Consider the following 17,329-nt stretch of genomic DNA (forward strand, 5'->3'; position numbering starts at 1 on the left):
TGCATCTGAATGTTAATTGCTCAACAGGAAGGCTTTGACACCTTGTGAATTGTTTTTATTTATTCTGACCACAACTCAAGGCATCCAGTGTTTCTATCTGAAGAAGCACAAAGTGAGCAAATTTTTTCCAGATGTAAAGTAAAATAACTCCCTCCCCTCCCCACCCCCAACACACAGAGTTGGGTGGCTTGGAATCTCTTAGGACCAAAGTCAGAAAGGCAAATACAATAGGTAGTAAGTCCAGATTGAAGAAGAAGGCAAAGCCCTGAGCTGATATGTCAAAAAGAGTCAATCAACTAAGGCCGAGAAGCAAGACAGAGGTTGGGTTGTCACCCATGATAAGTAAATGACTCTGACCTTTCTGGTTGCTTACCATCCAAAAGCTGGCTTAGGCTTTTGTGAACCTACACAGGGTCTTTTCAAGGTACCAGTATTCAAAGCCAGTTTGTTCAGTGTAGCATTGGCAACAGCTGAAACTAAGTGTTTGAGTGACTTGTTATCTCCTGGTTTTGAATCAGTGCTAGTTTCTGTATCAAGTCTCCCCACCAGCTTAAGAACGAGTAGCGCCTTCCATTCATAAAGAATTTTAGCTTTTCACAGTGCAAAGCAGTTTTGCTTCTTTTACTTACTGAGCCCCGCCATGAATTCATGAGGTAGACGATAGAAAAGTATTTCTTCCCCTGTTTTAAAATTGGGGAAACTGAGTCACATACTGTTTATTGGACTTAGCTAACATCTCAGAGTGAGTTTTGTTTTGTTAAAACTGATCTGGATCTCAGACCCATGATTCTATCTTTTGTTCTAAGATTTTGCACTCTAATCTACTAGTTGTATAATTATTCCAGGAGTTCTATGGCTATCTGCCTCATAGACGACAGTGAATGTAGATCGGAAGTCCTGTATAATCCATCTCCTAAGTGAAAATTTTCAGGCAATGCAGCAGAGATATGCATTTCATGTTTCAAACTAACCCCTGTTTTACTTTTGCTCATCTTTCTAAGGAAACCTGAAACTCCATCACTGGCTATTCTGACACTCCTTAGCTTCAGACTCAGGGTATACTTAGAGTTTTACCAGCTGCGTTTCCTCCTTCTGCCCGCTCCATGCTGCCTCCATGGAAATGAAAGGTTGCAGCTATATGAAAGCTTTATGAAAGGTTCCCACTATATAAAAGGACAGAGCCTAGCATGCAGTGGAGGGAGGTAAAATGTATTCCACTGAATGTATTCCTAGAACTAGGAAGCTTATTAGCCTTGGACGCCTTTTTTACTGGTTTGTGTTAGTTGCTGGGGTCACCCTGTTTTCTGGGCAATGATTACCAACTCCAGTAAAAGAACAAAAGAGGATGGGCACCCTGTGTGAGGCCAGAGCCCAGGGCTGGGCCCCTCCTGGCAACAAGGCTATATTTTTCAGCAGCCTCCACCCAGCAGCCTTGCTCAACTTTCCTCTGATGCATATGCCCTTTTGTTCAAGGTTCCTGTGTCCCTGGGCAAGCCTGAGACACTGATCTCCTCTGTCCTTTGTGGCCCCCAATTTTGGAGCCAGATAGCACAGCTAGAACCTACTCTCTGTTCTGTTCAGTCCTGGGAGGCCAGGAAGCTGCTGTGGAAGCTGTGAGACTGTGTGGAGGAGAGAGGAAGGGCTGACTTTGGCTCTTGCTGGTTAAGTTCTGCACCCAAACAGCATTCCACATTCATCCTCCACCTGCCAGCCCCAGCGAAGGGAAGGTTCCCCCTCACATGAGAAGCAGTATCTGCTTGGCAAGCAATGTGCCTGCCCTGGGGTACTTTTTGCAGTTCTCACCAAGGCACCTGGAATACACTAGTCTTGCCCACTCACTGACTGGCTCTGCCCTTAATAACTTCTTCTAGTCTGGTAGTGTTAGGTTAGGGCAGTAAACCTGAAGTGGTGATGAAACACATATCATAACCAGCACGCAGTCCTCTCTCCTAGGTGATACCCTGAATCGTATGAGTGATTCTACTGAGTCCTCTCTTCCTTAACCCGAGGGATAGAATCTCCCTGTACCCCTGTGCCTAAGGGGTATTCCCATAGGTAGACATGGGTAGTATGGTTTTTTCCAACCCTATAGTCTCCCCAAAGGCCACTTTCCTCCTTTTCAGACTTCCTGTAAAGCAGACCAGTTTGGAGGTGGTAGTGGGTGGTAGGGCCTCTCAGCAAGCCTTCTGGGCAGTGTGGTTGGCCTGCTGCTGGTGGTCCACTGAACTGGGAATACAGGGTCCTTAGCATCTCCTTTGTTCTTAGCTCTGGATTTAGTTCTCAATTCCCAGAACATGAGACCCCACATGGAGACCCACAGGGTATCCACGAAAAGTTTCACAAGTGCTTCTAAACAAAACCATTTGTAATCACATGTGTGGCTCAGGTGTTGTTTCCAATTGTTAACTGCTTTCTTTCTTTCTTCATGTAGTACCTCTGGGGTCTGCCATATGGAAGTTTACCTAGGAAAACAGTTCCCAGAGCTGAAGAGGCATCTGCAGCAAACTTTGGTGTGTTGTATGACTTCAATGTAAGTGTCTTCACACAGCTGTGCCGATAGGAGCACATATTTTTTCTTATTCTATGAAACCCTATGGCTCCCTCTTCTGGGGCTGGATGAAGGTCTAAGAGAGATGTCCCTGCCTCTGTTAAAAAATAAAAATAAAAAAGTGAAAGAGAGAAAGAGAGAGAGAAAGGGAAGGAGGAAAGGAAGGAAGGAAAGAAGAAAAGGGAGGAAGGAGGGAAGGAAGGGAGGGAGGGAAAAAAGTGAATAGGGTTTAGGAATATGACAATATGATTAAATAGGAATATAGACTACTAAATGAAGGAGAGCTAAGAGTTCAAAGACTTGAAGCAAATATTCTTACCTGCGCTTTGGAAGAGAGCCAAGGAATAGTTTGCAAATGTGTTTTTTGGAAATGTGTTGGAATCTTAGGGAATTCAAGCTTTGACATTTCATATTAACTTCTTCACTTCCAAAAAGAGTCAGTTAGTATTGCTGAATAGTTAATACCAAATAAACTAAACAATATTACATTCTAACTTTTAAATTACACTGAAATGAGTATCCCTCCATTGTGGTACCCAAATGAGTACTACTCCATTGTGGAACTAAAATAAGTCTTACTCTTTGAGCTGCCCTGGTGGGAATTACTGTTATGGCAGAGACTCATTCTTGCCCACTAAAAAAGCAATTTGGAGTGTGATTCAAGTCTGTGACAACCATTCAATTCCACACATTCTTTTTAAAATGATGACCAGATTAAAGATGTTCAAAAAGTGTAGAGGGTGAGAAAGTAGCAACGTAAAGGTTGGGAAATTTTTAAAGAGTAGAAAATGAGAGTAAGATTTTTTGTAGACCATAGGAGAGAGAGAAAACCGATCAACAGTCTTCATGTTCATGGTGTTCATAGGTGTATTTCACAGATGTTTTGAATTCTATGCTCAACTCCCCTAAGTTGTGAGCTTCCTCAAGAGGAGATCACATAGGCCACGTCTTCTTTGATGTGTTTAAAATAATATTCAACCAACAGAGACTTGGTGAATCTTGTTGACTGGTAATCCTGAGTAAGGGGAGGACTTGCAGACCCCTGAGGCAAGAATTGTAGAAATTAATTTATGTGAGCAGTACCATAAAATATACACTTTAAGAAAGATTTCCAGTCTCTAAGTAAAAAGGCAAGGTATAGAATATATATAAGGCGTGGTGGCAGCACCTCCTTTGGGCAATTTGTAATCTTCAATCATCCTTGTTAATTGGACTTTTCATTTCAGTTTGGCATTTGTTTATTGAATATAAACATGCACTAGTTTTACAAAGATGAATGTGACATGATTCATGACCTGAAGGTACTCATGACAGTAGAAAAAAGATACATAGGCAACTAGTATACAATATGTTATGTATTTTGTTAGCAAAATGATAAGAAAAAAGATCCTGGGCAGCCTGAGAAAGTGTTCATAATTCTGTTTGGGAAAGCCTGGGTTTCACAGTGGAGATGGCCTCTCAGTTAGATTTTATTTCTCTTTCTTATTACCTTCTTCTGTTTTCCTCTCCCCCTCCGCCCCATCTCATCTTTAAATTTTAAAGAATTTATTACTATACCCCCCAAAACTGTTTTTATTCATTGTTCTCTTCTTCTGATTACCAAGATAGTAAACTTCCAGTCTGGTTAATAAGAACAAGAACTAATAATATTATTGGCATTTTCTGATGTTTTAGTCATATCAGAGATATGGACAAAAGATCTTTTGATTTCTAGACATGTATTTTTGAAGTTTAACCACTTGTACATTCATCAACTCACTGAAATAAAAAGTTTTGGGAAAAATGTCCATTTGAGATTTGAAAGAAACTCATCAATTGAGGAAGACAAGAAGGTGGCTCTGAGAGAGCTACTGAGGGGTTGGGTAGACGGTCTAGGAGGTGAATACAGAAGAAAGTTAGGGGAGAGGGCGTGGGCCCCAAGTGGACTCACTGGGATTTTATTACTGTCCTCGAGAGCTCTCTCATACCCAGTTTGGTGAAATACTATTTATAGGTGGATAGAGGCAGAAGGAAACTAGAGTATCCTATGATATGCACTTTCCCATTGTAATTCTAGGCCTGCCTGAAAAATGATTACCAGGCAATGAGAGAATATTACAAGGTCAAGAAAAAATAAGGAAGTTACTGAAGTGATATTACTCACTTGCAGGCTTTCTTAATTTCTCATACTGTAACCATCGATTATTTGACATGTATCACAAAATAAGAGATTTTTAGAGATAGAAATGCCCTGAGAGGTCTTCCATCTCATGTCCTGCATTATAAAGTTAGGAAAACTTGGAGTTGCAGAGCATGTCTAGGGTCTTACAGCTAATGAATAGCTCCTACTCTAGTGCTCTTCTTATGTCCTGTATCCCATCAGTAATTTTCTGCACTGATTTCTAACAGCATCTTCGCTGACTGTTTCTGACACACAGATGACTCCATTTAATGTTGTATCTTTTTCACAAAGGGAGAAGGAATTGAAATAGTTGGATCCCATTTTCACCTGTCCTAAGAAACATACAATTCCCAAATTAGCTTCTCAAATATAATGACAAGTTCAGTATTTACTCTTGCCTGAGTTCTTCACCTGATCTGCTGAATAAGTACTTCATAGAGGTGCCCACTCTGTAGTATAAGATAATATACATGGACAGCCTAGTATTGCCTCTGTCATGGTAGTACCAGGGAGGCACCCATTGACCAAATATCCTTCAGATCCCTGAAAACCCAGAATTCTGTACTTCCAAAGAACCCAGAGATGCCTGGAGGAAAAGACATGTTTCAGGCCCAGGGCAGAGATGACTGGTGCCTGAACAGTCTAATTGGGCCAAGGATTAATTTGTTGTATCTGCTTAGCTAAGCAATTCCAGATAGATGCCAGGGACAAGAAGCAGGAAAAGAATTTTAGAACACTGTAAAAGAGATGTAAGCATGACCTCTGGTGGTAGGGAGTCTATAGGAGGGAAGGGTCAGGAAACCTTTGAGAGGAGGTGGGGGAAGTTGTGAGGAGCTGTGAATTTCATGTTGGAATCTTGGAATTTCCTTCTGAATCCCCTGGAAGAATCCCTCTAGGGCTCAGTGCTCTGTCACTTACAAGCATGTATCATAACTCATTCAAATTCCTTTAATTCATAGTAGACAAATACCATTTGATATATGCAAGATCAGCCAGTCTTAGGACTTCTCAGTCTCCATTTGCAAAGCACCATATTTTGATCCTTTTATTGAGGATCCAGTAAGGGTCTTAACTGAACAAGGGGAAAATATATTTTATTCATATAGGGAGAAATTGGGAGATTGTCTAATATGTATGCTATGAATCAAATAGGCAGGAATGATATTATCTGAAGCAGTAGAATTAGAAGAACGAGTTTAAGTCAGTAAGAAGAGGACATCTTTGTTGGTGTACCTGGAGACACAGGAATGACGTAGAAATGAAGAGGAAGAGCCTGGACAGTTTAGGTGCTCTGGTAAGGGAGAGAGGGAAGAACTGAGGTGGGATTTGAAAGGAGCTTGAGCTGATATCGGATGGTGAGATCATATGGGTAAAGATTTGAGCTGTGAATAAAGGGAAATGCATTTAGCTTTCCAGCTTGAAGGCACCGCATATGGATAAATGGTGAGTCAACTCTGCTTCCCTTTTTCTGCTGATCATCATGGATGTGGGAGGTGTGGGAAGCCCTAGGAGGGGCAGGAGAGGAGAGTTAACACCTATTATGTGCTACGCAGGCACACACATTGAAGTTTATCTTCATAACAGCCCTTCAGGATGAAGATAAATAATCTTTTTATAGTTGAGGGAGTTGGGACTCAAGGAAGTTAGTTTGGAGGTTGGTTAGTTAGTTAGAAGACAGTGCAGATGATTAAAGGAGGCACTGAAATGTGGCTGGCTTTAATGTCAAATCATTTGTGTCACTCTGTCTTACCCCAAGCCTATTCCTTCTGCCCTGCCCACTTTTGTCATATCTCAACCTTGAGGTCTGTCTTCGAAGGGAGACTGTTAACAGACATTCTGAAGGTTAACAAATAGCTCAGTTCCTTATTTACCAGCATCAACGGTTCTTTTAGGTAATGATTATCCAAAGTGAAAATGTCTCTCTCAGACACTTCTCAGTTTTCTAAAGTCCCTTCACTTCTTACTGTCCTGGACACATTTAGGAGACATATTTTTGTGATTCACATACGGGATACATCTTTTCTTTTAGGAAAATTTCAGTAGTTCAAATGCATTTTTATTTTTAGGGAGCCCCTTTTAAAAAATGAGATATAATTGACATACAACATTATATTAATTTCAAGTGTTCAACATAATGGTTTGATATTTGTATATGTCGTGAAGTGATCACCACAGTAAATCTGGCTAACACTCATCACCATACATAGTTACAGATATTTCTTTTTCTTGTGATGACAATTTCTAAGAAGTGCTCTCTTAGCAACTTTCAAATATGTAAAACAATATTATTGACTATAGTCGCCATGCTGTACATTACATCCCATGACTTACTTATTTTGTAACTGGAAGTTTGTACACTTTGACTCCCTTCCTCTATTTTGTGCACCTCTACCCCCACTGATGTTTGTTCTCTCTGTCCATAAGCTTTTTTTATTTCAGATTCCACATATAAGTGAGATCATATGGTATTTGTCTTTCTCTATCTTATTTCATTTAGCATACAGCCTAAGGCCCATCTAAGTTGCTGCAGTTTCTTTACCCGTTCTTCCATTGATGGACGCTTAGGTTATTTCCTTATCTTGGCTATTGTAAATAATGCTGCATTGAACATGGGAGTACATGTATCTTTTTTAATTAGTGTTTTCATTTTCTTCAGATAAATACCCATAAGTGGAAATTGCTGGATTATATGATAGTTCTATTTTTACTTTTTTTGGGGATTCCTCCATACTGTTTTCCATAGCGGCTGCACCAATTACAGTCCCACCAGCAGTGCACAAGGGTTCTTCAGGGAGCCCTTTTGAGAGAGTGAATTATTTTAGGTCTCTTTTTCTTGTTTTTTCATAGGTTCCTTAACCTGCCACTCCTGGACTTGTTTATGGCACATCTATGGCTTGTGATAGGAGAGAACCCTGGGTCTGCTTTTAGCTTTCTAGGTACTCTTTTGTTCTCCTAAGCTTGGAAACTGATTCCTCAGGGTCTGCATTTCTATCAGTGCTTTCTTCACTTCAGCAACAACTTCTAGTTTTCAGTATCTTCCTCAAGCTGCCCCTTGCCGAACCAAAGATGAGCTTTCTTTACACAAAAATTTGGCATGCCTATGATCCTGATACCATGCTTAGAACATGAAAAAAGCATCCCTTTCTGGAATGTGATCACAGAAACAAGTTTTCTTTTGATGAATTCAATAAACTTGTATGGAGCACTGGCCAGGTGCCAAGTAGTGTACCAGGCCACAAGCAAAGGTTAAAAAAAAATGAAACAAAAAAGTCTCCACCCTAGGAATCAAATAATCACAATATACATGTAGTTGCAACCATGCCAAATGTGATGAAAGAAAGCTAAACAGTATTAAGAGATCATATGGCAGGGGACCTGACCTGGCGTAGGGCCTAAGAAAGGGAGGTAGATAATTAATGTTTTTCTGAGAAAGTAGTAGTAGAATTGTGCTCTGAAGAGTCAGCACAGCTCCCAGTTGGAGAAAAGGAGAGGCATTCTAGGTAGTGAGAGCAGCATGGCAAAGGCCCTGTGGTGGGACAGGATTGCCTCACTCAAGGGACCAAATGGAGGCTAGTGGAACCAGAGCTCAGAGCATGAAGGGGCATCAGGGCAGATGGCATGGAGACAAGGAATGGCATCAAAACATGCAGGACCACCTAGTATCTAGGCCCGATAATTCATGTTTCTTAGAGCAATTGAAGGTAATTTGAGTGGCAAGCGAATAGCAGTATTACTGAACTTGGATTTTATAAAGGTCAACAGATCATAGAAGGCCAAGATGACTGTGAGGAGGCCATGGAAGAGTCTATCAATATATTCAGGTGAGAGATTAAGATTGTTTGGAAGAGCTCAGTTTATCTGGTAGGATTTGCTGACGTCTAACTATTGGCTGCCAACCTAATAGATTAAAGGCTGAGCAACTGAGTTAGATTAGAACCTCACAACCTATTGAATTATTTTCTGTAGTACAAATTGCATCAAATTATGAGATTAATACATCTATTGTGGCAGATTATTTAAATTTACAAGCATTTAAACAATTCAGTAAATGCTGTAGCCTATGTTCCAGTATCGTATCTGTCCAATAGATATTATCTGCTCATAAATTGTACTTGATATTAATTATGCTCATTAATCTTAAATATTTGAAATAAAGTATATGCTGCTCATATGGGGCTGAAATTTTCTCAGCTCAATTCATTTTTCCCAAGTAGTTTCCATATTTTATCTACATTAAAAATTTTTTATTTGTTCAAAAACTCTTTTTTAAATAGGTGATATTAAGATAATACCCAGTACAAACTGGGTGTGGATAACCACATACATCTCTTTTCATGTATGAATTTATAGCATTTCATTTTGCATGACTTTAAGGAACTAGTAGGCAGATTTACAAGTCCAGAAGTCAATTGAACAGCAAAACCCCATACTATCGTGTTGTTAAATCTCCACATTGTGAAACAAAAGACCACTTTTTAAATGTGAGAAGAAATCATACATAGCAGTTTATTTTATAGCACTGAGATTGCCTCATTTTGAAAGAGTTTTCGGCAATTACACAGTAGAAAAAATTGAAGTTTGACAGCTTTAGTTTCTCTCAGGTATTTTCTTGGTATTTTGATTCATTAAATCCCAATGTAAGATTGTTATTGTCATGTCACTGTCTTGAATGATTTACTCTATTTTATTAAAATGGGTAGTAGAGAGCAGGAAAGTAGAAAAGGGTGGCTTAGATTGATAGTTTGAAGGAGCTTAATCTGATTGAGGATTGCTGACAACCAGAAGCAATTTCTCTCTTTGTTTAGTCATTCCACAAACATAAATTGAATGTGAGATGCTGGAAATACAAAGATAACTGATATATATTCCCTGCCCACAGGGACCTCATAGTCTAATTGGATATACAAATAAAGAATTGCCATACAATGTGAATCTGAGGCTAACAGATACATGTCCTAGGTGCATGGAGGCATGATGGAGGGGGTTCAGTGTTGGAGTTTATTGGAGTCACTCTATTTGAATTCTGAATAATTTTTGAAAAGAGAGGCAGCTGGGTGCCAAAAGTCCAATTCATTACTAATAGAGGCCAAATTAGAGGACAAATCTGGGATTCTTAGTAAAATGGCCTTCCTAGCATGCTCCAAATTAGTCCAACTTACACTGGATCAGCTTATTTCCTAAAGGAAGACAGTTAGTTATATGTGGGCTAGGCAAGCCCAGTTCATCCCAGCTTCACTGGTCCAGGAAGTCGCTGTACCTCCTCTGAGATGCAGTGAGTAGAGGGATGGAGGAGGCTGGGGAGTAAGTAGTCCTTCCAGTGGAATTCTGCACACCTGAAGAAAGGATCATTTGCTTCCCCATAACAACTGGTTCTAGTCTAGGGGTCAGCAAAGGCTTCACAGAGTTATTTAGCACTGGTTTTAAAGGAAGAGTAGGAATAGACTAGGCTCTCAGATGGGGAGGATAACTGGAAACAGAATTCCAAGCAGATGGATCAGTATGCACACAAACATGGAGGCACTAAATGGTGCTATGCACTCAATACCCATGAAGATTCAGCAAAGCTGGTATTTAGGGAGAGAGCCAAGTAGTAAAAGATGAGTATGCCAAACAAAAAGGGCCTCATCAGTGAAGACAGTTTCCTTCATTATGCTAAAGATACAGGTTTTATCCTGCAGGCAATGGAGAGCACAAAGAGTTTCAAAACAGGATGAAAACATGGCCTGTTACTCTTTAGAAGATTCTGTGTGAATATGGTATATGGGCTTGGTTGGATTTAGTGTGAGCTAGAGGTGGAGAGGCCTCTAAATGGCAGTGGTGTACAGAGAAGGGACCAGTCTTGCATGTGATGATGAGGCAGAGACTACGGACCTTAAGAAGGACTGCATGTGGCTTATGGGTGAAAATTGGAAGATAATGAATCTGGCTGGGGTGACAAGGTAGGTTGGTGGTGTCATTCCTTGTGATAAGAGGTAAACGCTGGTTTGAGGGAACTTGTTAAATGTAATGAGTTCAAGGTTCCTGTGGGACGTCCAAGTGGACTGAGATGTGTAACAGGCATTGGGTGTAAGATCTAGAATTCACACCCCTAGAGTCCGTTGTGGACCATGATACAAAAGACAAATGGAAGTGCTTTTTACAGAAGTCAGCACAGTTAAAAATGCAGTGTAGCCTAATGAAAAGAACTTAGCAATGGCATTTAGACAGACCTGGGTTTGAATCCTGCCACATGCTACCTGTGAGATATTAGACACCACTCTGAACCTCTTAATCGTCAGGTGTAAAATAGCATTCATACCTACCTAGCAGCCTGGTAAAATAAAAAATATAAGTGAGACTGTGTGCATAAAGTGTTAGCACAATGCCTGGCACATCATAGATCTTTAATAAATGTTTCTTTAAATGCCTACTCTGGGTACTTCACTCATGAAAATGCCCATTCTTGGAGGGACAATAAAACAGGAAGAGGGCACCCTGATGAGGGCATGGTATCCAGCAACCAGAAAGGGGCATGGAACACCAGCATGCCAACTGTGTGGGAAGGAGGCAGAGGCACAAAGACACTGACGTATGGGTGGGCATCAAAAGAAACTGTTCACTTACAGCTCTTTGGGGGCCAGAGCTCACTGTCTCTGCTCCTGTAGATAGGCAGAAGTTCATTCCCACTACTGAAAATTAGAACTGCTAAGGCTCAGTCCTGCTTTCTCTTTGTAATCTATATGCTTTCTAGCTAAGAGCCATATAGTGTCAGTCTTCTAACTCAAATCTGGGCTGTAGAAAGAGGAAAGGAAACTCAGAAGTAAGCAGAGCATTAGGCAGGAGCTTGGCCAGGCTGGAGAGGAGGGTGGCCCTGGGCTGGGTCTCAGCAGCTACCCCTTAAGTGTCAGACTGGCTGCTGTTCTTGTGAACTTGGTTGAGGTTTGTTTTGGGTGTTTTTAGAATTCTCACACATTGCTTCTCTCCTGTGTTCTACTCTATCACATACAAAATGATGTCATTGCCTATCTTTCATCCCCACTTGAAGCTTTCTTTAACACTAAGGTATAAATGACTGATAACAGCTCAGAGAAAAGTAGAAATATACCTCTGCTGGTGTGGTGCACTTCCCCTTCACATACTTTCAGGAGGTCTGGTTCAGAAATTATATCTTCCTTTCCCACCAGTTTTGACTTCATGATTTTTCCCCCCAAAATAATGATCTGACAGTTACTACAAATTAAACAGTTGCTAAGGGTGATGAAATTCATTTACCATCCTCGGGATAGATGTGTCTTTCACGGTGAGTATTTATTTGTAGTCATGGTAAACACCAAGGGGATGGAGTTCTAGTATAATTTCAGGTGACAGATACTTATGAAAGGGACATTTTGTGTGCATAACTTTTTTAGGGGTCACTGTAATCCAGTCTCCTACTCCATCTATATATAGTATATAGCAAATAGTAAGTTCTCAGTAAAAGTTAAGTAACACATGTTGATTTCTAGCAACATCAGTGACACATTCTCTTTCTTGTGGAAGTGTATCAGTGACTGTGGACTAGACCAGCTGCAGCATTTGAACAGAAATTAGTCTTAATAGACAATGCACGAGCTTGGAGTCCAGAGCTGGACAGCAATTTTCCGTGCTCATTTGAAACTTGGCTCTGACTGTGGCTTCTCTGTCACAGATTTTGGGGTGGGAGAGCGCTCCCACAGGGAAAGCCGTGCATGCTGACATGGAAACCAAATAGAACCTTGGCCAGACTTGGAGTCATTACTATTTTAGTCACTTCCAGATGTCTGCCGTTGGAGTTTTAAGGGGAAGGGAAAGATGTGTGGAGTATGGTGGGCCCACTGGATGGAAGAGGAGGGGTGTTTAAAGCCACCCTTCAATATGCTACTGAGATGGATTGGATAAAGCTTTTTAAAATTATGGTCTTCAATAGTACCTCTTTCATTTACATGCTTGATGGCATACAGAATGATAGGGATACTGAAAAAAACACTTGTGAAATAATCAGGATTCCAAAATAAGGACCCTTACCTGCTTTGGTCATGATCTAATATTTATGCAGTGCCAGTCATTGAACATGTGTTGAGTGGTACGTACACCAGATGAGCTAGCTGTGCCAGTCGCTATTGTACTGACCTAACAAGCTCACCAGGTGCTTGTTGTAGATCTGCTTTCTCCTTTCATGTTATTTTGGAGGTGTCTTTTAATTCCAATATTGCCATTACTAATTAGAAAAAGATATCAGGTTGTAATGTTTATGTCTATGGAGATGAGGCCCTTTTGAAATCTTTTCAAAAGGGGTGGCTAGGTCTTTTCCAAAAGGTCCTGGCACCACAGTGGACCAATCCATGACCTACAAACAATCCGGCGTAGGTCAAAAGGCCCTGCTGGGTTGGCAGGGTCCCTGGTGTCTTTGTTTTACCAGGAAGGTATGGTATTAGCATGATACAAGGCCTGGTAGGCAAAGAAAGTATTCCAAGAAATAGTACTGCACAGTAGTTAAGTATATGGATTTAAATTGGAGAGACCCAGTTTAAGCTCAGACTCTGTCACTTACTAGCTATGTAAATGTGGGCAACTTACCTAACCTCTTTAAAGCTCAGAGATACAGGGCTAATAGCTACTCAGTCTTTATTGGGCTGGGGTGGGGATCATGGTATATAATACCCCCTACCTTGTCTAATCAGGTTGTGAGATAACTAGAAATAAGACAAAGGGCTGGACAGATGGAGGTCAACATGTCACCTTTAATGCTGTTAAAGATGATATTAAAGAATGTGGCATCTTTTTATGGGCAAGTTTCTACCCAGCAGCCCTAAACCAGGACTGGGATCCCCTTGCAGGGGTGGGGCACAATGTGTTCTCTCTCAGGAAGAGGAATTGAGGTGGCCACATGGTTCCTATTTCTTCATCCATGCTGGACTGTCGATTAGTTTCTCCCCACTTGGCCAGTAGGAGGCAGTGGACAGCATCTGGGAATGTTCCATTTTTGAGTCTTTTGCTCATTGAAGGTGACATCAAGAGTGAGGGAAAACAATTGTTACAACAGTATCAACTTCCTGTGAGAATCCTGTGAAAGGAAGTAAGATGTTCCATAAATACTAAATGCTCAATAAAATTTATGTTTGACATTTTTATTGCAACTATTATTACCAAGTGTCAGGACGGTGGCAAAGACACGAGGTAAGGATAGGTTGCAGGAAAATACAGGAGTTTGGAGAATGACAACTGTTGTGGGGGAAAAAAAAAAAACAGTTCAGGAAATCTTTGAACCACAGAAGGGGCCTGTACTTACCAGGTTCTATTTTTATTATTGCCAGGACAGGAAGGCCAGTCTGAAGGTTGGTAGAAGGAGATTGGATTTAAAATAGCTGAGAGGAAGCAGAGACCTTAACTGGATGAATGTGAAACAAGAAGATGTCATTGAACTGGGTTCAGGGAAATCCTGCCAATGATTATTCTCCTGGGGTGATTTCTGGGTCTTGGGCAGTTGGCCAGTCCATCCACTTGGTTTCTTTTCTTGGACATGAGGTATCCCACTTGCTTCCTCTATTTGAGGTTTCTGCTAGTTGTTTAGACATTGATTTTCTTGTGGGTTGGCTTTTTTTTTTATTCTTGAGCTAAAAAATACAGATACAGGCAGGTGTGGTACAGGGAAGCACTTTGGCTTTTACCTCTCCCCCTCCCATCCCATTCTGAACCTGCTTAAGTCTGTGAGTTCTTCAGAGGTTTTCCAGAGACTTTTTTCCTGGTAATTCTTGCACAGTATTAGAACATAAATTTGCTGAAATTTTTAAAGCAGTAGTTTTTTTTACCTATCTGTTGACCTCTGATTTGAGCTACGCACAATCTTTGTTTCAGGCAATTTCCTAAATTACTTCCCTTAATTCCGCCTCTTGGAATTAGCATCCAGGGTATTTTTTCCTGTTTCTCTTCCACCCTTCACTCCCTCCTACTTTTTCTCCTGCCTTCTTTAGTAGTGGGCTTCAAAGTCCCTGGCTCAGTGTAAATGATGTTAAGCACAGCCAGTTGGATTTTCTAAGGTTCAAGAGTGACTCACCTGATCTCAAGAGGAAACCTCATGTTGACAAGTTACTGTCCTTTTCCTTCCCAAAGCATAGTCATTTTAAGTTATTGCTGGAGAGATGAAGTCAGAGAGGAGCTGGGGATGTGGATAATACAGAAACAAGGCTTCACAATTGACAGTGAAAACAGTGAGCTGGAGAAAGAGAGAAAAATGAAGACCGTTATTAAGGATGCAGAATATGCCAATGTTCTGTATATAAAGAAGGGTTACCCAGGTGACTTTGGAAGATGGTGATTCCAACCCTGGCAGATCATTTTTAGGAAAAAGCACTTAATTACACAAATAAACATACTCCTTGCTTTTGCTAAGTGTGAGCTGAGACACGGCCTCTGTGGCTTAAGGAGAACCTATCTCATTGTGGCTCAGGTGTCTGGAAATGGAAACCTGCCATAACACTTTGAGGAAGCACATTTCAGATCCTCCCCCCAATACTAAGCCAGCCCTTAAAATGATCAATTTAATGGCACAATGAATTGTGTTTTGATGTTTCAGTCAATGGGCATTTTACAGTAATGGTTGCACAGCTGAGCAGGCCTGGATTTGGGTAAAAATTTGGTCTGTTTAGAAGTCCCTGAATTTCGAGTAAACTGAGAGGCTGCCAATCAATGTGGCAGCTGAAACGTTCACTCCATAAAGCCAAACAATAGAGCTCATGTCAGAGCCATCTCCCAAGTCTGAAAATTAATGTCATTTTGTCGTTCCTCTTAAGAGTTGATTTTTTTTTTTTTGAGTTGCTCCTCACAGCATCTGCTAAGTGGCTTTGTTGTCGGATTTTAGGGCTTGGCGCAATACTCGGTCCTCTTTTATGGCTATTACGACAATAAACGAACAATTGGATGGATGAATTTCAGGCTGCCGCTCTCCTATTTTCTAGTGGGGATCATGTGCATTGGATACAGCTTTCTGGTTGTCCTTAAAGCGTAAGTTTCACTTGTTTCTTGGGAAGCAAGCAATGATTTCTGGAATCAGATAGACTTAATTTGAGAGTTGGATGTATATATATATATATATATATTCTGTTTCTAGAGGTTGCAGAGTCCATAAGACATAAAATGTAGTTTTGATAGTGACACTCATGTCAGACTATGACATTCCCCAAACCGAAGGGCTGAATGCAAGGGCAGGCCTTAGGGTCATCTCACTGGGCGGCACTGGCAGTTGCATGCCTATTCTGTATTTAAGCATTTGTTTTTAAAATGTGCCTTCTTGTACACTGAAGTGTGAATCAGTGTTACAAACAAGGCAGGGAAACAGCTGCTGACCCCTCTTTTTGCATGCAGAGAGGTTTGTGACTTGCAGAATCAGCTCAATAGGCAGAATCTGTTGTTCTCTGTTCATTTAACAGAACAACAGAAGAGTCACTCATCCAAAAATTTTCAGCTGTTAAAACAGCAAAAACGACTGACCCCAGTGAGATTGTCACAATAAACTGTATGATGATGTTCTGTCTTAAAAAGGCATTTGTTAGTGCATGGAGAAGAATTTCATTGGGAAACGGATGAAATAGCAGTTCCTATTCCCCCTGCCTGAAATGTATTTGTAAAACCTGATTAAAGATACTTCAGAAACCTGGCACAATCACTTGGCACTGTGAATAATCTACCTGTTAGCCAATTCTCTGAACTAGTTTAAGAGGAGTTGCAACACCTCAATTAACGTTCTAACCCTTTTATTTGGCAATACACAAGGTGAAGTCGCCTTCTGCCTCATTTCAGGGAAGGACCTCTGCCTGAAGGCCCACATCACCCGGAGCTGTAGCTCTCAGGAACCATCTGTGGCATGTTTTTTTTTTTTTTTGAGAGGGCATCTCTCATATTTATTGATCAAATGGTTGTTAACAACAATAAAATCCAGTATAGGGGGGTCAATGCTCAATGCGCAATCGTTAATCCATCTCAAGCCTAGTTCTCGTCAGTCTCCAATCTTCTGAAGCATAACGAACAAGTTCTTACATGGTGAATGAATTCTTACATAGTGAATAAGTTCTTACATGGTGAACAGTACAAGGACAGTCATCACAGAAACTTTCGGTTCTGATCACGCATTATGAACTATAAACAATCAGGTCAAATATGAATATTCGTTTGATTTTTATACTTGATTTATATGTGGATCCCACATTTTTCCCTTTATTATTATTATTATTTTTATTTTTATTTTTATTTTATTTTATTTTATTTTTTGAGAGGGTATCTCTCATATTTATTGATCAAATGGTTGTTAACAACAATAAAATTCTGTATAGGGGGGTTATGCTCAATGTACAATCATTAATCCATCTCAAGCCTAATTCTCGTCAGTCTCCAATCTTCTGAAGCATAACAAACAAGTTTTTACATGGAGAACAAATTCTTACATAGTGAATAAATTCTTACATGGTGAACAGTACAAGGGCATTCATCACAGAAACTTTCAGTTTTGATCACGCATTATGAACTATAAACAATCAGGTCAAATATGAATATTCATTTGGTTTTTATACTTGATTTATATGTGGATCCCACATTTCTCCCTTTATTATTATTATTATTTTTATTTTTAA

General features: G+C 40.4%; 1 protein-coding gene across 4 annotated transcripts in view; it reads left to right on the top strand.

Annotated features, from left to right (window-relative positions):
- The window catches only part of TMC1 (transmembrane channel like 1), a 118,868-nt gene that overhangs the window by 52,977 nt on the left and 48,562 nt on the right, over positions 1-17,329 (top strand). For all 4 annotated transcript variants that reach the window (XM_073228654.1, XM_073228652.1, XM_073228653.1 and 1 more), the window contains 2 exons: positions 2,432-2,530; positions 15,565-15,707. In XM_073228654.1, coding sequence (XP_073084755.1) covers positions 2,432-2,530; positions 15,565-15,707 — 242 coding nt within the window. The remainder of the gene's footprint in view (positions 1-2,431; positions 2,531-15,564; positions 15,708-17,329) is intronic.

Source organism: Manis javanica, chromosome 2, assembly GCF_040802235.1.
Source record: "Manis javanica isolate MJ-LG chromosome 2, MJ_LKY, whole genome shotgun sequence".
NCBI lineage: Eukaryota > Metazoa > Chordata > Mammalia > Pholidota > Manidae > Manis > Manis javanica.